This window comes from Arachis hypogaea, chromosome 14, assembly GCF_003086295.3.
Source record: "Arachis hypogaea cultivar Tifrunner chromosome 14, arahy.Tifrunner.gnm2.J5K5, whole genome shotgun sequence".
NCBI classification, from domain to species: Eukaryota; Viridiplantae; Streptophyta; class Magnoliopsida; order Fabales; family Fabaceae; genus Arachis; species Arachis hypogaea.
Window position 1 is genome coordinate 911468 of NC_092049.1, and position 23939 is coordinate 935406.

The 23939-nt window shown below is 30.9% G+C and overlaps 2 protein-coding genes across 3 annotated transcripts; both read right to left on the reverse strand.

Moving 5' to 3' along the window:
* Positions 1-1592: 1592 nt before the first annotated feature.
* On the reverse strand, positions 1593-4606 carry LOC112740221 (strigolactone esterase D14). The gene is made up of 2 exons (XM_025789003.3): positions 4118-4606; positions 1593-2155 (listed from the first exon to the last, which is right to left on the reverse strand). Exons 1-2 carry the CDS (start codon positions 4516-4518, stop codon positions 1711-1713), a joined length of 846 nt encoding a protein of 281 aa, XP_025644788.1. The 5' UTR covers positions 4519-4606; the 3' UTR covers positions 1593-1710.
* Positions 4607-13199: 8593 nt separating this feature from the next.
* LOC112740828 (uncharacterized) lies at positions 13200-14836 on the reverse strand. 2 transcript variants are annotated; one of them, XM_025789475.3, is made up of 2 exons: positions 13637-14836; positions 13200-13546 (listed from the first exon to the last, which is right to left on the reverse strand). In XM_025789475.3, the coding sequence occupies exons 1-2, from the start codon at positions 14770-14772 to the stop codon at positions 13522-13524; spliced, it is 1161 nt and encodes a 386-aa protein (XP_025645260.1). In that variant the 5' UTR covers positions 14773-14836; the 3' UTR covers positions 13200-13521. The 2 variants fall into 2 exon arrangements, with proteins under 2 accessions (XP_025645260.1, XP_029147754.1); XM_029291921.2 differs by having other exon boundaries at positions 13200-13538; positions 13637-14835.
* Positions 14837-23939: the final 9103 nt, after the last annotated feature.

Sequence of the window (23939 nt, forward strand, 5' to 3'; positions counted from 1 at the left end):
TTACCCACCCCTCCCCTTTCTCTCTCTGATAAACCCTAAAACCCAGCCACCATCGGTCTCTTCGGATCTTTCCTCTTCTCCTCGTTGTCAATCGGTCGTCATCTCTTCGGATCATTCCTCTTCTCGTCGTCGTCAGTCGGTCGTCGTCTCTTCGGATCTCTCTCTGTCGCTCTCTTCGAAGTCAACATCTATTGTCGTCACTTCTCCTCAATCCTCTTCTCCTCGACGTCGAGTCGGGAGCTGTTGGCATGGCTACTGCGAAGAACTACTAGCTCCATCGTCGCTCGATCTGTTAGTCTTTGTCTCTTTCTGTCCGAGGCTTTGAGCTCAACGTCCTCTCTCTTTGTCTCTCTTATGGCGACGTCTCTCTTTGCTCGGTTGTGGAATATTAGCTGCACGGTCACCTTGCTTGGTTATTTTGTTAATTTTATTTATTTTGATTTTTGAGTTGCCGGTTGCTGTTTTTTTTTTTATTCTTAGTTGTTGATAGTGTTATGAGGCAGTGCTTCTTTACATTGTTTATTGTTTATGTTGAAATTTTTTTGATTTTGAATTATGCTATGATTTTGATTCTGTGTTGTTTATGATTACTTTTATGATTTGTTGATTCTAGTTACTGATTTGAGTTGTTGACGTGACTATGTTGCAATATTTCACTGCATTCTATTATTTATGCTCGAATCTAGTTTTGAGTTATTTATATTATATATGAAATTTTGTTATTTAAATTATATATTAAATTTTTAATAATTTTATTTTATATTTAATTAAACCGATTGAATTTCGATTAAATTCTGGTTGAATTTTTGAACTATTGAACCGATTATTTTATCGATTTATTGATCAGTTTGGTTTTCACAACCTTAAAAAATACCAACTTTGTAAGCATAGTTGTTACCAAATCTGTGATCTAACTAATTAGACTATTGATTTATTAGTTTATTGATAATTGATAAATTAATCAATTAAGTTGTTTAAATTATAATGAATAAATATAAATTTTAAAAATATAATTTAATTTGTATATATTATATAATTTCTAAAAAATTATAATTTTATAATATTATTACGAGTAAAAATACTAATTTTAAATAAAGATGGTAGAATTTGTATATAACGGAAATTATAAATTCAATTATGATTAATTTATTATTTTGTGACTTTATTAATTTTTTTTCCAATTTAGAGGGTTTTCTTTTTCTTTGTTACATGTTATTTGGTAATATTTGTATCAATTCAAATAAATAAAATAGCATAAAAACATAAAATATGTTTCATAATTCCATCAATTTTATAACAAGAACGGTTTAGATAAACAAGGTAACTAAAAAACGAAAAGACAATCATTATGAAACATAAATATTGATAACACGCAAGTGAAACAATGTTTAGAGGGAGTATAGGGAGCTAATGGAATATCTGTACAATGTGGACAATGGATGTTTAGGGATGTCTGATTCAGTATTAGAGATATAACCATTAGTGTTACTTTTTCCTATTAGTTTAAATTTTTGTGATGAGTGATTTCATGACATGGTATTAAAGCTCTACATCCAAAAAGTTAAGAGTTCGATTCTCAGTAAACCCTGCGATAAATAGTTTCATGACATGAGATGTTTATTATTCTAAAAAGTATGGGTGATGTTTATTTTTTAACTCAGAGTCTATTATACATATTATACAAATATTTTATTGGCTCCCTAGCGGGATTTAAATTTGTGGATGACCAAACTCCACAACAGCTTTGAGCAGCTGAGCCAGCTTATGGGGTGCAGTAAGCTGAGGGAAATGGCCAGTCATGTCTATGAACTTCAAAGCAGAGACCCCTTTGATCATCCTCTCCAAGTAGTGCCCTACGCTCACCGGAATGGCGGCATCGTTACTTGACTGAATGATGGTGCATGGCGTCTCAACGTTTTGCAGTATCTTTCTGTTGTCGCTATGAAACACGGTCTTGGCCAAGGACACCGCCACTTGTGCGCCCATGTTTTTCAAGCAGCTTCCAAATTTGTCAACGGCGTCAGAGTCGTTGGGACCCACTGCAATTGGAGCGTATGCTGAAACCCAGTCTTCAAACTGCACCTCTATTGTTGATATTAACTGCTCAACGTCTTCCCTCTCAAACCCACCTTCATAGTCCTCATCATTTATGTACCTGCATAATCATACAATATATTCTTCTATTATATATTTGATTATGGTGAAAACTCAGGTGCAATCTACTTCACGTGAAGTAAATAACTGAGAGTCGTTAGATAATTTGAATTATTTAACTAAATTTTTATATCACAGTTCTCAACTATCTTCACGTGAAATCGACTGCACCTGAATTTCCACCTTTGATTATTCTTATAAATGATTGTTTTGTTTAAAAAAATACATGAAATGACACCCATAAAAATTATCAAAAATACTCTTTGTATACTAAAATCAGCTATTAATATATTTATGTATAAATATTTACTTCTTTCTTTTAATTTTATTATTATTTTTTATTAAGTATTATAAGTCGTCGTTAGTGATAGGAGTATAGGACGACAATATAAGTTATCTCATCACTAATTTGTCGTCCATGGCAAACAATATAGAAAGCCGGCACTTGAGAAGGATCTTAAGCATTAATTATATTGTTGACTACTATCTTAGCTTGTTATTAAACTATAGAAGCTTACGTTGGAGTAATAATACGACCTCTACATATACTAATCATATAATTAACTGATTTCATAAAACTTTTCTCTCTTTTTTTTTTAATACGGGAGTTGACTTGGCTGCCGGCCTTTATATATATATATATATATATAGAGAGAGAGAGAGAGTGTGTTTCGCTAAAGACATATTATATTATTATCAATTGAAAAAAAAATAGATATGTAAACTTTAAATTTTAATATATTTATTATATATTTATTAAAAAATTTTAAAAATATCCACTAATAGTAATTTTAATATGTGTTCTTAGCTAAACTCATTTGTTAGAGTTTGAACACCAAGCTTTCAAATACTTTATTAGAGAAATGATAATTAATTGAATTACTTTTTTAGTGTAGATATCTAAAAGATAGAAATAATAAAAAAGGAAATTAAGAGAAAAAAAAAAAGGACCATTACTCAGTCCCGCATGTATGTGTACACGAATAAGTTTAAACTTTAAAGTTTAAACACTTCAATAGAATTATTCAAACAGTACTATTAATGATTATATTGTTGAGAACGTATCTTATGAATTAATATTATCCTTTCTCAAATAATTATAACACCTTTACGAGGATCAAATTTAGTTTCAATTTGCATTCTGGTCACACTAAAAAAATCCTAGTAGAGTATGTAGTAGGTGTCAACTTTGTTGGTTTCTCTTGTTAATCTAACGTGAAAATTCATATATAGGTATCTTATGAAGTTAAAAATTAAAAAATCGTTAAATAACAATTTAGTTAACATATCAAATTATTTAAAGTTCTCAGTTATATCTATAGAGAAAGTCTAGGGCCAACAACTTTTGTGTTTTGTGGCTAGCACTTAACCATTAAAAGAAAAGTGAGTGATCTTCCACCATTAGATGTAATCTCACACCATTAAAAATACTATTGATAGCCAATTGATGGTTACAAAATACAAAAATTGATGACCCCTATCACTCCTCATATATAAAATTACGGTCCCGCTACGTTACCAACAGCATATCTGCCAACTCTTATTTATAATTGTGTTTTATGGAAGTGTTTTCGTGTATGTGTCTAATAAAAATGTCTTTTTTATGGCTATATTTAATAGAAGTGTCTTTATAGATATATTTTCTAGATGTGTCTCTTTATATATGTATTTAAAATATAATAATTAATTATTGTTAGTAATAAGTTGTCAAATAATATGCCTATACTTTTCCATAAAATTAACAGCACGCAGCTAAGTCTTTACCTTAACTGAAACGTGCATCAAGTTTTATATCATGCTCACAAAAAGAGAGAATACAAGCATATGAGCATTAAAGCGAAAGAACATAATCCATTCATTTTATGAGAATCACATGGAACTCAACTCTCACTCTCTCTATATATAGAACATATATATGTAAATGGAGTTAGGGTGAATTTGAAAGTGAAAGAAGGGAGAGTACCTTGGGGAAGCACAAAGAAGAACGAGTTTCTTGAATAAGTTAGGTCTTTGAGTGGAGGCAATGCAACCGATCATAGCAGCCATGGAATGCCCAACAAAAATGATATCTTTGAGACCCATCTCATCCATAACAGTGATAAAAGCATCAGCATAAGATTCAAAGGAGGATGTGTATTTGGAGTGCTCATACAGGCTCTTATCTTCAACAGCTCCAGAAAACGGCCAATCAAACAAAACTATACTGTAATTTTCAGCTAACAAAAGAGGAATGATTTTGTCCCAAATCGATTGGTCTGTTCCAAATCCGTGACATAAAATTATGGTTTCGGTCCCTAACGATGATGACTGTATGGTCCTGGCATTTAAAGCTGTTGAGAGGTTCTTTTTTTCTGGTGTCACCATGTTTGAATTTAAATTGGCTGAGTAAGTAATAAGAATTTAGCTAAGGGAGAAATGGCCAACAACAAACTACTCCTTAGAGGATTTATGGTTTTGTTTGCTACATGTGCATGCAAGGTTTTGATATCTATACAGTGACTATAAATTAAAGGAAAAGTTTAGGGGCCAGCAACTTTTGTGTTTTCTGGTCAGCATTTAACCATCAAAACAAAAGTAAGTGATCTCTCACTATTAGATATAATTTTACACTATTAAAAACACTATTAATGGCCAATTAATGATTACAAAACACAAAAATTACTATCCGCTAACATTCCTCTAAACTAAAAGACGTCAGGTATGTAAATATTTTTGAATAAAAAATGTTACGAGACTATCGAAATTTATTACTTTTTTGTTATTATTTTGTTATTAATTCAATTTTTTTAGTCTAATTATTTTAATTTAGTAAACTAACAACAGATTTTATCTTATATTTTTAAACATTAATAATTAATTAATGATAAAAAATAATAAATTCTGATAATTATCTAACTTTTTTGTTCTTGAATTGTTACTCAACCACGAAAGAGTCTTTTTTTTCTATCATCAAATAGAAAGTATCTATTACTGCTATTTTTTTTACTTGTTACTTTACTGGATAACTAACCAATTCAACTCTTTCTTCAAAAAAAGGGGGGTAACAACAAGAAAACATCTTCCACAACCACTCTTTTCGGATTTGGCATCTAATTGAATTGAACAACCAATAAGCCTCGGCAAAAAGAGAAGGCTAGAACACTCCCAAGACAGAAGCCAGAGTTAAGTCTCACCAGGGATTCTATTCCAACCTCTGCTATTCCGTAGATATAGCACAATTCACATGGTTGCGTAACGACTTAAATTTTAAAAATTATAATTTTATGACAGTTAGAGATGTTTTTATTTTTTATTTTTGGTAAACTCTTGCTTGATTGTTGTTGTGCATCCTTCAAGAAATATAAAATATAAAATCCAATCTAATATTATATGATTACATTTTTAATTTGTACTCGTAGAATGTCATAATTATTGTTTTGGTACTTTTTTGTCTATGTATATGCAAATCTAGAGTGCAAACATTTTCCCCCTCTATGTTTTCTTTTTCTCTTAATAAAAAAATAAGCAAGTGTAATAGTAGAACGAATGAAGAATAAGTCAAAGAAACAATTTTGGTTTTTTTTTTTTCTTCAATGTTACGAAATACGAATTACATTGAGAGGGAATATTCTTTATTTTCTTCAAAGCATGAGCAGGTGAAGATCCATCTTATTGTTTTTGTCATCATCAAATAGTCATGGTTATTCAAATTAGTTCGAATTGGTCAATCAAACCGTAAATCGATAACTAAATTTTTTGTTTATAATTTTTTAGATAACTAAAAATAATAGATACGTTTTTATTTTATAATTAACTCTTAAATTAAAGAATTGTATCATAATAAAAAAGTTCATTATATGCAATTTTTCGTTATTTTTTTAATATTATTGTATTTGAATATTTTGTACATATAACATTAAACAAATTTATAAAATAAATACAAATATTGACTTGTTTGTTGAATAATGGCTCATCCTTAAACGCTCCTTGCTAAGTATGGAGTGTTGCACACCTTGTTAATTCGTTAAATCTGAACTCTTCATTTATTATATCTTATTTGAATGGTCTGAATTTAAAAAGGTAACCTGTTAATCAGGTTAACCATTTTTTTTTATAAATTTTAGATTTTTTTTAAGTTTTAGATATTGAGCTGAAGTCCAAACAAAAAAAAATAAGTATATAAATATTAAAAACAACATGTATATACAACAGAAAAAATTACTGGACTTTAGAATTAAAATAAATAATATATGAAAAATAAATTGAAAATTTATGTACTAAATTCATAAAAAAAGATATATTAGAATCATAAAAAAAATAATATTAAATATATATTATGTATATAATATTAAAATTTAAATAAATTTTATTTTGTGTAAAACAAAATTATAATATTAAATATAAACACAATAATAAAAAATTTTGTGTTATATAAATTTAATTAATACATATATATAATTTTATTTTATGTGAAACAAAATTATAACATTAAATATGAAGTGAATGATAACATATTTTGTATTATATAAATTTAATTTAAAAAACATATATATAACGTAAGAAGTAAACAAATATATAATAATTTTATTTTGTGTGAAACAAAAATTTATATAAAAAAATATTTATATAATTTTTTTATTAACAATTTTTTTATTGAAATATGTTATTTTACTATATTTAAAATTTATTATTTTGTATTAAAAATATATTATTAATTTTTTTTAAAATAATATTTTTTTTTTGTTCAAATACTATAACAAAAATTTTTTTACGTAACTGCGACTATTCAATAAATATTATATAAGTTAATAAAAGAAAGAAGTACTCATTTTTTTTTTACCCAAAATAGGAAGACTCAAATCCGCAACATTTTAAGTGAGTATAAGAAGACTATACCATTTGAATTATAACTCGTTGGCAAAGAAAAAAATACTCTTAATTATATATTAAATAGAATAATTATTTATTAACTCATTCTTATACAAATAAAAATTTCTCTTATTTTGTGTGAAACAAAAATTCATATAAAAAAATATTTATATAATTTTTTTATTAACAATTTTTTTATTGAAATATGTTATTTTACTATATTTAAAATTTATTATTTTGTATTAAAAATATATTATTATTTTTTTTTAAAATAATATTTTCTTTTTTTTTGTTCAAATACTATAACAAAAATTTTTTTACGTAACTGCGACTATTCAATAAATATTATATAAGTTAATAAAAGAAAGAAGTACTCATTTTTTTTTTACCCAAAATAGGAAGACTCAAATCCGCAACATTTTAAGTGAGTATAAGAAGACTATACCATTTGAATTATAACTCGTTGGCAAACAAAAAAATACTCTTAATTATATATTAAATAGAATAATTATTTATTAACTCATTTTTATACAAATAAAAATTTCTCTTAATTTTATATCTGTAATATTTTATATCAATTAGCTTTAAAGTTTAATTATTTTTTGAATAAATTAATAAAAAGTAATACAAATAATTGTTTAAATAGAATTGTATTTTAATTTTTCATTCTATTACGCACACGTCGAGGATAATTTGAAATAAAAGATAATAGACTTGTTGTAACTGCTATGTATTTTGTGCTTTGACTGCGCCGTCATCTGAGAATTATGACACCTTTATGGAGATCGGGATTCTTCTACAGAATCGATTTTGTGTTTTGAGTTAGCCAGCCAGCAGCGGCGACAAAAAGACTTCTTCCTCTTCTATGGCAGCGATTTTTCGGCTTCATGGCAGAGGTGGAAGGGAGTGGGTTCTGTGGCTAGCCAGAACGATAATGGAAGCACCGTCAGCAAACAAAACAGTGAAGATGTTTGAAGACATTGCATCGACAATAACAAAGTAATGGAAGAATTAGATCAAGTTTTTCTGAGTACCTTTGTGGTGTAAAGGTCCTGTGTTAAACGTGGGAATTAGTTTTTTTGTCGGTATCAATTTGTTTACTCAGCCCATCACAAAAAAATAATAACAATAATAAATAAATTTAATTTACCTGATAACCTTTAATAGTAGATTAACTTTTAAAGAGTGCTGCACTCTCTACTTTACCTGGAGTGCACTAGCTTTCGCCTTGAATAATATTCTATATTGTAATTTTGATCTTGTGTCAAAGTTAAAAGTGGCGGAAGAGATTTTTGGCAATTTCTATGAGAAATTATGAGATGGATAAAGTAATGGTCTAATAGTAATACGGGTGTTGTTAATTATATATATAAGTATATCATAACAATACGTAATTAAAATATTTAACGATTTGTAGTAAATTCAAATAATTAAATAAATTAATTGATGGAATACTTTTTTGTTAAAAAAAAATTATAATGCCACCTATTTAAATCAATGACATGGTCTAATAGCAAATGAATTTTTTTAGTGATTGCCACATGTTTAAAATAGTGAATATAATACAATAAAAAATAATTATATCATATAAGATCATCTCATAATTTAGTATCAATTTTTATATAATAAAAATAAATAGATACATTTGTCTTAGACATCAAAATGTTTTCTTTTTTTTTCTATTTTTTCTTCTTTTTAAATTTCTGAAATTTGAAAAAATATATCTTCATTAGCCCTTCGCAGAAGTGTCGTTTAAACACTAATGATGTAGAACGTGAACTGCTATGTAGGCATTCCAACTGTATGCTAATATGTACCAAACTTGAATTTGATTCAAATTGGTACTTGAAATTGCTTAATAATACTCAAATTAGTCAATTTTCAATTATAAAACCCTAATCCCCAAATTATTGTCTTCTCTTCTTCGACTTTTCTGCTGTCTTCTCTTCTTCGACTTCTCCGCTATCTTCCAATTCATCTTGTTTTCTCGTCTGCATGAGTGATGATAAGTAGTGGAGAGAGAAGCCAAAGTAGCTCAAGTAGGAATAACTCTGCAAGGAGACCTTGTGACAGCAAAGGAATGCGCAATAAGGGAGGTAAAAACGCCATTTTCTGTAACTGCGGACTTCGAATAGTAATGAAATACTCAACGACGACAAAAAATCCTAGTTGACTATTTTATAGTTGTCCAAACTATGAGGTAAGGTTATGGCTCTAAAAAAATGTTAAGATGTTTCACTTTGAATTTGGATTCACCTGCATCTTTTACTTTACAATATGGAATCCATTGTAATTTTTTTGTTGGATTGATAGAGGTGAAGAACTCGTTTGTACAACATCTATTTTACAATAAGTTTTGCATGAATTCAATTGAAGAATGATAAACTTGAAAAGTGATATTAAGACATTGAAGATGATGACAATGATTACTTTTTTAAAAGTAGAAAAATATATTTTAGCTTAATAGAAAAACCTACAAAAATACATATAATTTAAATCTGTATTAAACTTAAAATCAATCCAACCATATTAATCATACAATTATGTCCTCTTCCAAATATGCTGACATAGTGGTCCTCGCTTCACCAAATTAATCACATTTGGCTCGTCAGCAACCAAAACTAACTACTTTTTTTGTCTATTCAATAATAGCATTCCTAGTAGCTAAGATACAAGTATGAGAAGCAACAAATTAGATTTGCATCAACTTCAACTCATCCTATTTTCGCAATTTCTCTCCACAATGCCACACTTCTTCCATCCATTTACGCAGCAACTAAACCAAAAGATTGTGACATGAAAGGATAGTTTTTTCTAAGTATCAAACTTGCAATCAAAATAGTTTTTAGGTAGGTGTACTGAGGTTATAGTTTAGGATGAATATAAATTGGAAGATAGCAGAAAAGTTGAAGAAGAGAAGAAAACAATAGAGAAGTCGAAGAAGAGAAGATAATAATTTAGGAATTAGAGTTTTATAATTGAAAATGGACTAATTTGGATATTATTAAGTAATTTCAGTATTAATTTGAATTAAAGTCAAAATTGGTACACGTCAGCATACAATTAGAATGCCTATATGGCAGTTCACGCTCCACATCATCAACGTTTACATGACATTTTTGCAAGGAACTAACAGAAATGCACTTTTTCGAATTTCAAAAATTTAATTGGTCATTTTTAAAAATCGAAGACTAAATTGAATAGCGATTTAAAATTCATGACCATTTTGGATATTTACTCTTTAAAAAAATATTGATAAATCATTTGACTTGTGCCTAACTAATTATTTATGGTGATTGTTTTCATAGGTCTACTTTGACTTTACCTCATAGTCTTTTAGCCCTATGCAGTTTATTTTTTGAAATAAACATGATGAAATTTTTTTATAGACTTGATCATTTTTTTAATATAAAGGTAAACATATGGTTGGTTTCCTCTTTTTTCAGTGGTATTATCCTCTTTCCGCTTTTTCCCCCTAAGGCAGGAACTCCAAAAGAGCATATTATATCATTGAGTTGTTACGTAAACAAAGAAATATCCATTTGTTTCTTTGTTTCGTTATCATTTTAAATCATGTCTAATGATTATGCTACTACAAGATTGAACAGGATGAGTATTTTAAAGGAAAAAAAGGGCAGTAAAATTACAACAGAGAAAAAGGTGAGTTTTTTTTTTTTTTTATTAGCTTACAAAATGAGGATATGTTAAATGATCTAATGTTCTTTTCAAGCATCTTATCTTGTGGCTGATAATTTCTTCTATCTATTCTTGATTTTTTTTTTTTTTCTATAGTTGTTAAGCCAAGAGTTTTAGCTTAAAATGTTAGATTTCTTCATAAAACCAGTAATTTACGTACCTTCAGCCATTGCCAATAAATTCTTTGATTTAATTTGGAACTTTCAATTCTTGAATCACAGAGAACCAGATGGAATCAAGGTGTATTTTTTTTGTTCTAATGATCAGAATTGGGGACCCAAATTTTATAAAGTTTATGATGAACAGTCGTGTTCTTTCCATCAAAGAACAGACCAACTGTCAATATAATAATGAATAATTACAATACCACCCAAACTAATTTCTATATTAACAAATTGGACCACAATTAGAATAAAAATTCTAACATAAAAAACTCACACTTCTCACACTAAGTGATAACATGTCATTTGTTTAGACAGTATTATATTTTATATCTTTTTCTTTTCCCAAATTAGTTATGTATGATATCATAGATTTTGCATATATTTTTTTTATTTTACTTTGCAGTTGATTCCATGCGGTTAAATCAGTCTCTTGCAACAAATTTATTTAACATTATATCAAGTTCTATTTTAAGAAAATATATAATCTCAAATATTGATAAGAAGTGATATATGAATATTCTTTTGTCTCAAATATGCTACTTGATTGTTCGATTTATTTAAATGCCATACTTCTTTGGAGTTATAGATCCATCATCAGATATTTATGATGCTTTGCACCTATGCTATACTTCTTTGATTCAACCAATGTTTTTCTAAAATTGGTTTTATCTCTTCTAAAACTAAAGAAATACACATGTACCGTTCGAATGCACAGGTACTCTGCTATAATGAATTGAATAATCATATAAAAAATTATCATACTTTTGAAGAGCTTTGATAATCATGTTATAAATTTTTTTCGAAGATAATAAATCTAGAAAATTCTGCACAATTAACTGATTCTCAACTCACAAAAACCTTAAATCATATTATATCAATGAGACATTGAAGTTAAATTCCACTTTTATCCATCCATGTTTATAGTGAATGTTTCAATAAAATCAATTGGAGAAACAAAGAGTGCCTCTAACATATATATATATATATATATATATATATATATATATATATAAACCAAATAGTTAACAAATAGCTGAATTGTCATCTCCTCTAGCATGTCTTGTTTAATTCTGTTGCGTATTTAATTCTTAATGCCACTCCAAAAACACTATACAAAATAACATCAAATTTCATTGCCTAGAGAGTAGACTCCAATACTAAGTGTGTGTTTGGATTTATATTTGTCAAACTAGAGTTTGAGTGGCAGTAATTTTGTAGAAGTGATTTTGGGTAAAAGTGAATCTATGTCAATATGATTTATATTTGGCAATTTTATACTAAAATTGATTTTGATAAAATAAATATTGTTTGAATAATATTACTTAAAATCACTTTTAGATGGATAATTAGTTAATTACTAAAAAATTATAATATTAAATTATAATGTTATTTTTTTAAATATATTTAATATTTTTTTATACTTCTTTTAGTATATTTTTTATATAATATTTTTTATAATACTCTATTTTAATATGTTATAATGTTTTACTATTATAATAAAGATGAATATTTATTTATTAAATTAAAAATAACATAAAAAAATTGTGAACTTTTTAAGTATTCTTTTTATAATAAAAATTAATATTTATTTATTAAATTAAAAATAACATATAAAATAACATATTTTAATAATTTTTTAAGTACTTTTAATAATTTTATTTTTATTGTTGTGTTAGATTCTAACTTTTTACTAATTATGTTTTTATTATTATTTATTGTTTATTTTTTATTTAATTTATCATTTCTAATAGGAACAATAATACATATTATAAAAAAATAAAATAATAAACCGTGCATAAGAATTACAATGATAAATTTTATAATGTCAAACAAAAAAATATTTTATAATTGTTTTAATATTATCAGTATTCTTTTATTTAGTATTATTTTAGACAGTAAAATTTTATTACTTATGACTTTATTGTTATGTATAATCAATTTTTTATTTACTTTGTCCTTTTAAATAAGATCAATAATTTATATTATAATAAAATTATAATAAAAATTTAATAAAAAAATCAAAATATAAAAGGAAGTACAAAAAATAATAAAAAATTAAAATATTTGAAAAGACTGAAAATAAATCTAAAAATTCTTATGGAAAAAACTACTAAAACCAATAATGACAACCACGTAAAGCACGTTATGAACGCAAAAGCTACAATTTCTTGCTTCAAAGTGAACATTTAGATGCAAAATCACAGTTTGTATCTAGCGAAAAAGACTCACCAAACACCAAAGAACAGCGTTCAAAGAATTTAAACGTACTTTTATCCTCTATAACGCCAAACACACTCTAAAAATACCAGCATAGATGGATCGGTACTAAATTAGGAATGATTACAAAGGGCAGGTAATTTCACTTCTTCAAATAGAAAGAAAGCGTCATCTATTACACAACAAAAGATTTATGATTTTGTTTTAATCCTCAATAGAAGGGAAATAACATCATTGAAACAATGAAACTCAAGAAATAGATAGCTTCCAAGCAAGCATTCATGTGTCACTCAGCTCTTCAGTGAATACCATAGTAGTCAATATCAAATTAACAAACCATCCTTATCCTTATGAACCTAAGGATATGGAAAATTGAGGATTTTACGCAACAATGGAGATATTTTGGTTCCAGGAGCATGTAGCCGTCTTTCAAGAAAGAATCTCACCACACAGTTAAGTCTGGAATCCTAAATAGAAAAGAGAACAAAAAAATTTTAGTAAGTGAATGGATGTATAATGTATTCTATTTCAATTAACTTTGAAACAACTCATCTCACCATATTCTTGGATCCTTTCCGATCTTTTCAAAGATCTTTTTTTCTTTTGATTTGGTTACTGCAAGCATATGCTTATTTCTAGCAGAAAATTGACGAAATGCTTCATAAAATAGAGAATAAGTTTCAGTATTTGGAAGGCAACCATGTCCTTTCATCTTTAAAAATAAGTCTATTGCTTCATCAATCAGCCCCTCGTTAACAAATCCACTCATCATAATATTAAAGTTCACAACATCTAGACAATAGTTGTTGGCCAAAAGATGCTCAAAAAGCTCTCTTGCAGTCCTTACTCTTCCACATTTGCACAATCCATTCAAAAGAATACTGCACATGTACGCATTTGGACGAAACCCTTTGTGAATAATGTTGTGAAATAGTGCAATTGCCTCATCAAGATGTTGGATTTTGCATAAAGCATCTAACAATATGCAATAACCGACTAACTTAGGGGGCTGTTCACTTTCATGCATTTCATCAAGAATATTCTGTACACATGATATTCTCCCTGATTTGCATAATCTATCAATAAGGGTATAAATTCCAATATTAGGAACAAAACTTTCGCTTTCTTTAAAGAAAGTGATTGCTTGGTCCACCATTTTGTTCTTGCAATAACCATTAATCATAATGCTATAACTGTGAACATCGGGTGCCAAACCTGCTTTGATCGTGCTGTCAAACATCTTTGCTGCCTCATTCACTCTATTGATTAGAAAGTATCCATCAATTAAAGCATTGTAAGTAAAGACGTCTAATTGATGACCCAACTTGATATTCTTGGCTAATGCAGAGAAAGCAGAATCCATCAGACCCAAGTGGCAGAAACAATTGATCAAAGAAGGACTGATTCCCCTAAAATCCATTTGTGCAAAGAGCGAAACAGCAGTGTGGTATTGATTGATCTTAACAAGAGACCCTAAAATCTGATCGAATTCAACTTGGGAGGGTGCATCACGATTATTGAGAAGGGTAATGAAAGAGGCAACAGCATAATCAACATTGTTATTATTGTTAGTATTATTATTGTTAAGAGCAATTGGGAAAGGAGAATGAGCATAAAGCCTCAAAGGAACAGAGGGAAACAAACGAAGAAGGAATGCGGAATGGAGATTGGCGGCGTACCTTGTGATTCTCATTGTGCCTACGTTTCGATAAAACGCAGAAATTGAAGGAAGAAAGTAGCAACCTAGGTTTGGGTGTCTCCGGATTTGATGGTTCTAGAACGGTTTGGACTATTTAATGGTCTCATTACAAAATATATTTTTTAAGTTTTTTAATAACGTGAAGGAAAAATATAAGTAAACAATAAAAATATTAAATAATGTGAACAATAAATATATTGGATGTTCATTTTACTATGTGAGCGGATAGTTATTCTAATATTAAAATTTAGGTGGATAATTTGGAGGTATAGTGTGTTTTTATTTAATTGGTGGTTGTTCATGTTGTTTAAGAAAGTCATTGATTACTTAGCATAACTCGTACGTTAAATAGTTTTTATCTAATTTTAATTATAAATTAATCTTTTATATATTATTTAATTATAACATCTATTTTTTATTTTATAAATTATTATTTTATCATTCACCTATCATATTTATTAATAATAAAAAACAAAAACAATAACGAATTTGATCTTCTATTGATCTTCTATTAAAATTTTATCTTTGAACGATTACATCCATATAGGGTTGTGAAATCGTGTTTCTTAGAAAATTAATCGATTGAATTCACAAAACAATTGATTAAATTTCAGGTTTCCCATAGTTCAATCGATTGGAATTCAGGTTTCCCAAAACAATCGATTGAATGTTAGACGATAGCATGGTTTTCTCAAATATCAATCGACACAATCCATTGAACGATGCTTAGAATGTGAGTTTTTTCTAATTCAACCGCTTGTTCATGTTACCCAATCGATTGAAGGCTTCAAAGCAATATGAGATCTCACAATTTAATCGATTGGTTGTGTTGAGTTAAGAAATTAACTAACATAATTGATGATGACAAATATTAGATTATTGGGCTAATTACCCAATTAGTCTTTGATTATTTTGGTTTAGTGATGCAGGCCAAAAATCAATACAACAGCAGTCCAACTGGATGGAAAATAAGAAACAAGGCTGGTGGACTATAAATCATTGAACAACCTAAAAGGATTCAAGGCAATGAAACCAGCTAAGCCAAAGAAATCAAACGGGTTGCTTGATGGATATCCGATCCAAGCCCGTTAGCAAGTAAATCCCTCCAAGTTGCTTCTTTCATAGCAACGTTCACTTTTTCCTGTCTCAGTCATAACTCAGAAAGAGAAAGAGAAAGCTTAGTCCTTAAGTTGTTCATCAAAGAAGCAAGAAAGAGAAGGTTAAGCAAAATGTTGAAGTCTAATCACCCACATCAAACTGCATCAAGAAGTCAGAAGCTAAAAGGTGATTTCATTTCCTTATACATGCATCATATCTTCTTCTCTTCATCTTCAACGTTCTGCCTATCCATTCTGGGTTACATGGGAAAGATGATCTCTACTCTTCACTGTTGTGCATCTACGGTCGCAAGTGTGTCTTGGGGGCCAAGTTGGCTTTCAATGGTTGAGATAGGGTTCTACCATTGGAAACATTTATTTATGATGTCTTGCGGCTTTCGGTCAACAAAGGAGGTCAGAACGAAAGTTCCTAATGTGAGGAAAAATGGAAGACAGTGAAAAAAGTGAGTTGGTGAGGCACACAGCTCAAGGGTTGACCTAGGAGAGAACAACCCAGCAACATGCAAGGAGATACAAAAGAAGATTTCTCATCATTCTGAAGGACAAAAAGAGATAACCAGTGTTCTTGAGGTGTATGTTCTGAGAAGAGCTCTCTGAAGAAGTTCATCTACTTGGACAGTACTTCCTAGTCAAAGGAGCATTCTGCCAGAACGAAGAACTGAATCAGAGGCTAGCAAATCTGGTTTATCACATAGCATAGAGGCTGTTGAAGAGTCAATCTCCTTCATGTTTTACTGATTGTAATTTTCTTTTCAATGTTTATCTTTCTGTAATTTCTTGAGGTAAAAGGCTGAAATGAGAGAGTCATTGAAAGAGCCTAAGAGAGAAAAGGCAGAGAGATACACATGAGTGAAAAGTCTAGAGTTATTTCAGATTTCTTTAGGTTGAGTCAGTGTCTTGTATCTTGTACTTGTGAGGTACCCCTTTCTTAGTTGGGTTAGCACTAAGAGGAAGAGTTAGGTATTAGCATAACCAAGTCAAGTTAGATTAGAACTTGAGTGTGAAAGGATTGGGTCAATCCTGTGGAATTGGTTTATGTAATACTTTAAATATAGTGGAAATTCCACCACAAGGAGACTAGACGTAGGTTGCATTGCACAAGGGCAACCGAACCATGATATATGATGGTGTCAGCTTCTCTCTTCTCTGCTCTGTTCTATTTTCTGATATTCATGAGACAAAACGAAATTGTCTCATAAATTTTTGCTGCTGAGTTCAAACAGAATCAGAATTGAAAGTTTGTTTTAAAGGGCTAATTTAGTTACTAAAAAGAAGGTCATAGATTCAACCCCCCTTCTCTAAGCCTTCTACAACCTTCAATTGGTATCATGAGCCTTGGTCTCAAGAAACAAGCTTCACCGCTTGGAGCAAAGGTCTAATGGCGAATAACTTGGGCACAACCACGGTTGCCTACACTTTAACTGAAGGCTAGTCAAACAATAGGCCTCCATTCTTCAACAGGAAGAACTATGCCTACTGGAAAGAGAGGATGAGGATCTTCATCTAATCCATTGACTACAACATATGGAAGATTGTTGTAAGCGGTTCCAAGATTTCAACAAAAACAAGTGCGGATGGAGTGGTGACTTCAAAAGAAGAAGCTGAATGGAATGAGGACGACAAGAAGAAAATGGAGCTGAATGCTAAAGCCATCAACCTCTTTCACTGTGCTATCAGCTTTGAAGAGTACCGAAAGGTGTCTAGATGCAAGACAGGCAAAAAAATATGGGAAAAACTCCAGGTTACACACGAAAGCACTAAACAGGTCAAAGAAACAATGATTGATATGCTGCGAAAAGAGTACGAGATGTTTAACATGAAGGATGGAGAAAGTATTGATGAAGTGTTTGAGAGATTCTCAATCATAATCAACAACCTTGATGCTATGGGTACAAACTACTCAGAACAAACCCTAGTGAGAAAACTCCTTAGAAGCCTCACAAAAGAATGGGAAACCACTGCCACTTTCCTAGCCGAGAGTAACAACCTAAGCCCTATAACCTATGATGAGCTGAGAGGAAAACTCATTGCCTATGAAACCACACACGCAAACCCAGACTCAAAGAAAAAGGAAATAGCCCTCAAGTCAAAAATAGAATCAAAAGAGAGTGAGTCTAGTGATGGTATTTTAAATGATGAGCTTATGTTTTTTGTTAGGAGATTTAGAAGGATGATGAAAAACAAGGGCAAGTACAAGGGTTCAAGTTCAAAGGAACATAAGATGAACTTGAGCAAAGTGACGTGTCATCATTGTAAGGAGGATAGACATTTCAAGCTAAAATGTATGAAGCTCAAAAAGGAGGACAAAGGGAAGAAAGAAAAGAAGAGAGTGCTCATGGCAGCTTGGGAGGATCTAGAGAATGACTCCAATGAGGAAGAAGATTCTGAAGGTGAAGATAAAACCTGCTTCATGGCTGGAAATAATCATCTTGATGAGGTAAAATTCTATGACTTGTCTATAGATGATTTACATGCTATAATTGATGATCTTACTCTAAACACCTCAAAACTGCTAGATAAGTACAATAAATACAGATCTGAAAAAGATGTGTTAAAAGCTGAAAATGATTTTTTAAAAGAAAAAGTGAGGGAAACTGAATGTGTTTTGGACATTATTGAAGAAAACAGATTCCTAAAATCTGAACTTGAAAAAATAAAAGGAAAGCACATTATGAATTCTTGTCAAGAGTTAATTGCTGAAAATGAAAGATTAAATGGTATGATTAAAAGGCTGAATTGTGACTTAACAAAATTTGCTCAAAGATTCAAAGAAGGATGTGTATTTGGAGTGTTCATAGAGGCTCTTATCTTCAATAGCTCCAGAAAAGGGCCAATCAAACAAAACTATACTGTAATTTTCAGCTAACAAAAGAGGAATAATTTTGTCCCAAATCGATTAGTCTGTTCCAAATCTGTGACATAAAATTATGGTTTCGGTTCCTAACAGTGATGACTGTATGGTCCTGACATTTAAGACTGTTGAGAAGTTCTTTTTTTCTGGTGTCACCATGTTTGAATTCAAATTGGTTGAGTAAGTAATAAGAATTTATCTGAGGGAGAAATGGCCAACAACAAACTACTCCTTAGAGGATTTGTGGTTTTGTTTGCTACATGTGCATGCAATGTTTTGATATTTATATATTGACTATAAACTAAAAGATGTCAGGTAAATATTTTTGAATAAAAAATGTTATGAAATTATTAAAATTTATTATTTTTTTGTTATTATTTTGTTATTAATTTAAATTTTTTAGTTTAATTATTTTAATTTAGTAATCTAATAATAAATTTTAATAATTTCATAAATTTAAACATTATAATTAATTAATAATAAAATAATAAATTTTGATAATTAGCTAGTATTTTTTTTTTTGAATTGTTACTCTTAGATATAGCATATGTTTACACTTAACGTAACAACTTAAATTTTTAAAAATATAATTTTATGACAGTTAGAGGTGTTTTTATTTTTTATTTTTGGTAAACTCTTGCTTGATTCGTTGTTGTGCATCCTTCAAGAAATATAAAATCCAATCTAATATTGTATGATTACATTTTTGTACTCGTAGAATGTCATAATTATTGTTTTAGTAACTTTTTGTCTATGTATATACAAATCTAGAGTGCAAACGATTCCCCCCTCTATGTTTTCTTTTTTCTCTTAATAAAAAAATAAGCAAGTGTATAGTATAACGAGTGAAGAATAAGTCAAAGAGCCAATGAATAATAGCTCAAATGGCATAAACTTTCCATATTTTTTTAAGAGGTTGCCGGTTCGAGTCTTCGTATATTTGGTTAAAAAAAAAAAGAATAAGTCAAAGAAACAATTTTCGTTTTTTTTTTTTTTTACTTTTCAATGTTACGAATTACATTGAGAGGGAATATTCTTTATTTTCTTCAAAGCATGAGTAGGTGAAGATCCATCTTATTGTTTTTGTCATCATCAAATAGTCATGGTTATGAAAATGAGTTCGAACTGGTCAATTTATAATTTTTTAAATAATTAAAAATAATAGATACATTTTTATTTTATAATTAACTCTTAAATTAAAGAATTGTATCATAATAAATTTTATGCATATATATATATATATATATATATATATATAAGTATTTGCTTTAGTAAATGATTGGATTGGATTTGTAAATAAATTGTATTTTTTTGCACAATCACATAATAAAAAAAAGTTCATTATATGCAATTTTTCGTTATTTTTTTCGTATTATTGTATTTGATTATTTTGTACATATAGGATTAAACAAATTTTTAAAGCAAATACAAATATTGACTTGTTTGTTGAATGATGTTCTATATTATAATTTTGATCTTGTGCCAAATTAAAGTACAAAGTGGCTTAAGAGATTTTTGACAATTCGTGTAAGAAATTATGAGATGATGAAGTAGTAGTCTAATAGTAATAAGAGTGTCGTTGATTATATATGTAAGTATATCATAACAATAGGCAATTTGAATATTTATAATTAAAAATTATTATTATTATAAATATTAATTACATTTAACCGTTACTTTATAATTAAAATATTTAATGATTTGTAGTAAATTCAAATAATTAAATAAATTAATTGATGGAAATATGGAATACCTTTTTGTAAAAAAAAGAAAATTTATAATGCCACCTGATCCGTTACTTAAACACTGGCCCACCACAACAACCTCAGAACCGGATTCCAGGAGATAACCTTCTCGAAAATCTTTCCAACTAAATGAAATCCTAAAAATCGGAGCATTATCAAAAGACTCCGTCAAACCAGTAACAAAGATACGAATAACTGCCATAGAGAAATTCAATATATAATGGTGACCAACTAAGTCACAGGTACGCAATTCATTCTAATTTTACTCTGAATACTCTCACACTCTTACTTACTTGAGCGTTGGAGTCCCTTTTCAGGTGCCCAACGCCGCCTCCCTAGCAAGAAGACGACGTTCCTCCCTCTCACTCTAAGGAAAGCAAGTTCGAAGTAACAGTGGAGCGAGCTATACCTCGGAGATATTTATTCACACAGGAACATTTGGCGCCCACCGTGAGGCCGTCGATTTTCTAACCCCACAACCTTTGAAAAATACTTTATGTGCTTTCTCCTTTTTTTGCAGGTCATAACATATGGCAGACGAACATAGCCACGCTCCCTCAAACCCTAACTCGGCCGAGCTATTGGCCATTAATGAATCCCTCAAAGCAGAGAACCTAAGAATGGCCGAGCTCTTACGCCAGAAGCAACACAGTCAGAGCAAGGGAGGAGAGCATAAGGATGCTGAAAACAAGGACGACCATGATAAGCACACGTTGGAGGCTAAGCACACCATACCCACTCCCCCGAAAACAATCACCAAAAGAACTAACCCCTTTTCGAAGGAGATTATGAGCTTTCAAATGCCCAAAAATTTTACCCTACCAATGACGCCCTAAAACCCTATGTGGGAATAGGAGATCCAAATATCATGTTACCAAGTTTTATACGATGATGTTCATGAACAAGGAATCCGACCCAATTTTGTGCCGCACCTTTCCTACCTTCCTAGATGGAGCCGCCTTGATTTGGTTCTCCAACCTCCCTGAAGGCTCCATTTCCAGCTTCGATGAATTGGCCGACCAGTTCATCAACCATTTTGCTGCCTCCAAAATATATGTGCACAACTCTGACTACCTGAGCACTATAAAACAAGGGACGCACGAAAGCCTGAAGGACTACATGACCAGATTTGCTGAAGCAACCACGGACAAACCCAACCTAAACCCATAAGTCCACCTTCATGCCTTAAAAAGTGGCCTCCGTCCTGAGAAGTTTCAGGAGACCATAGTTATAACAAAACCAAAAATTCTAGCCGAAATCTGAGAAAAAGCAACAACCTAAATCGAGATTGAAGAACTCCGAGTGCTGCGAAAAGCAGAAAAGCCTACCTCGAACAGAGAAGATGAGAAATGAAATAAGCATCAAACCAACAGAACAGACCAAAGATCATTCAAGCTTACACCTAAGTTTGACAGCTACACTCCTCTCAATGCCAAGAAAGAGGACATCATTAGGGACATTCTACATTCAAAACTCGTCAAACCTCCAAGCAAGGTAGGCACTTACCAAGACCAGCGATATGTAGACAAATCCAAGTACTGCACCTTCCATCAGAAATACGGACACACAACAGATGATTGCATTATAGCAAAGGATCTCCTAAAAAAGTTGGCCCGACAAGGCCTATTAGACAAATACATCGACACCCGAGGAAGAACACGGAACACGGAATACCTCGGCCAGCACTCCAAAACAATTGACAATTCCCGAGATAAAGGAAAAAAGGTAAATGAAGATATTAATCCAACTTGCCGAATAATAAATTGCATGTCTGGTGGTTTTGCAGGAGGAGGATGTACTAACTCAGCTAGGAAGAGATCTTACCGAACTATGATGTCAGTGACGGGATCAAGTTCGTCCCAGCCTATCAACACAGACAAACCAGAGATCTCATTCCTCCCCAAAGACTATCAAGCGAGTGACCGCAACCTCGACGACCCAGTGGTTATCTCTACACAAGTTGGAGAGCCATTGGTAAAGAAAGTCTTTGATGGATCTTGGGAGTAGCGCAGACGTCCTATTCTATTCAACATTCCAGAAAATGAAGTTAAGCGACAAAGCCCTCCAACCTTCATCCGGGAAACTGATAGGTTTCTCAGGTGAGCGAGTTCCAATCCGATGTTATATTTGGTTACAAACCACACTGGGAAACTATCCTAACTATAAAACGATGGATATACAATATTTAGTTGTTGATTGCAAAAGTCCTTACAATATAATTCTAGGTAGACCTTCTTTGAATGCATTCAATGCTATCATTTCTACTGTGGATTTGTGTGTTAAGTTTCTTTCGTAGGATAACAAAGTCGTAACAATTCATGGAGATCAGAGAGAGGTCAGGCAATGCTATAACGCCAGCCTGAAAAACGAATATTCAAGACAACTTGAGCAATAGTACATCCAAGCAGTATACAACTCGAAACAATTACCTTCGTTAGCCAACTTAGATCCTCGAACCAACCACCAAGAGCGACCAATGCCAACAGACGACCTCAAAAGGTTCAACTAACATACTTTGGCAATACGCTGAAGAATGAAGAGTGGGAACAACTGGCTGGGCTATTAACACAAAACATCGATCTATTTGCATGGACTCCCGCAGACATGCCAGTGATAGACCCTATCGTCATCTGCCACAGATTGGCAATCAATCCGTCAGTACGACCTATAGCTCAGAAAAAGAGACACCTCAGCACAGACAAAAGGACAGCTTCTTTGGAAGAAACCCAAAAGCTCCTCAATGCTGGATTCATAAAAGAGCTCAGATATAGTACCTGGTTAGCCAATATGGCAATGGTAAAAAAGAACAACGGTAAGTGGAGGATGTGTGTAGACTATACAGACCTCAATAAGGCCTGTCCAAAGGACGCATACCCCCTTCCATGCATTGATAAACTAGTTGACAGTTCTTCTAGTTTTCAATGTTTAAGCTTCATGGATGCTTATTCTGCTTATAACCAAATACTAATGTATCCGACTGACCAGGGTAAGACTGCTTTTATTACTGACAATGGAAATTTTTGCTATAAGGTTATGCCGTTCGGACTCAAAAATGCAGGTGCAACATATCAAAGACTCATGGACAAAATCTTTTCAAACCAAATTGGCCGAAACATAGAAGTCTATGTTGATGACATGGTGGCAAAAACACTGCATGCGGCAAATCACATTAAAGACTTAAAGGAGATATTTCAACAATTTCGAATGTACAACATGAAACTCAATCCCGAGAAATGAGCTTTCGGAGTGCAAGGAGGGAAATTCCTCGGCTTCATGCTCATCTGCGGAGGTATTGAAGCCAACCCTGATAAATGCCAAGCGATACTAAACATGAGAAGCCCAAAGACGGTCAAAGAGGTTCAACAACTTACTGGTCGGCTAGCAGCACGATTTTTACCTCGTATAGCTCACCGATCACATCACTTCTTCAAGGCGCTACAAAAACAG

Excerpts from the sequence above, each read along its gene's own strand:
- LOC112740221 (XM_025789003.3), bottom strand. The coding sequence starts at position 4,518 with ATGGTGACACCAGAAAAAAAGAACCTCTCAACAGCTTTAAATGCCAGG. Across the intron at positions 2,156-4,117 it reads CTTCTTTGTGCTTCCCCAAG|GTACATAAATGATGAGGACT; the intron begins GTACTCTCCCTT and ends ATGATTATGCAG.
- LOC112740828 (XM_025789475.3), bottom strand. The coding sequence starts at position 14,772 with ATGAGAATCACAAGGTACGCCGCCAATCTCCATTCCGCATTCCTTCTT. Across the intron at positions 13,547-13,636 it reads GGAAAGGATCCAAGAATATG|GATTCCAGACTTAACTGTGT; the intron begins GTGAGATGAGTT and ends TTTTCTATTTAG.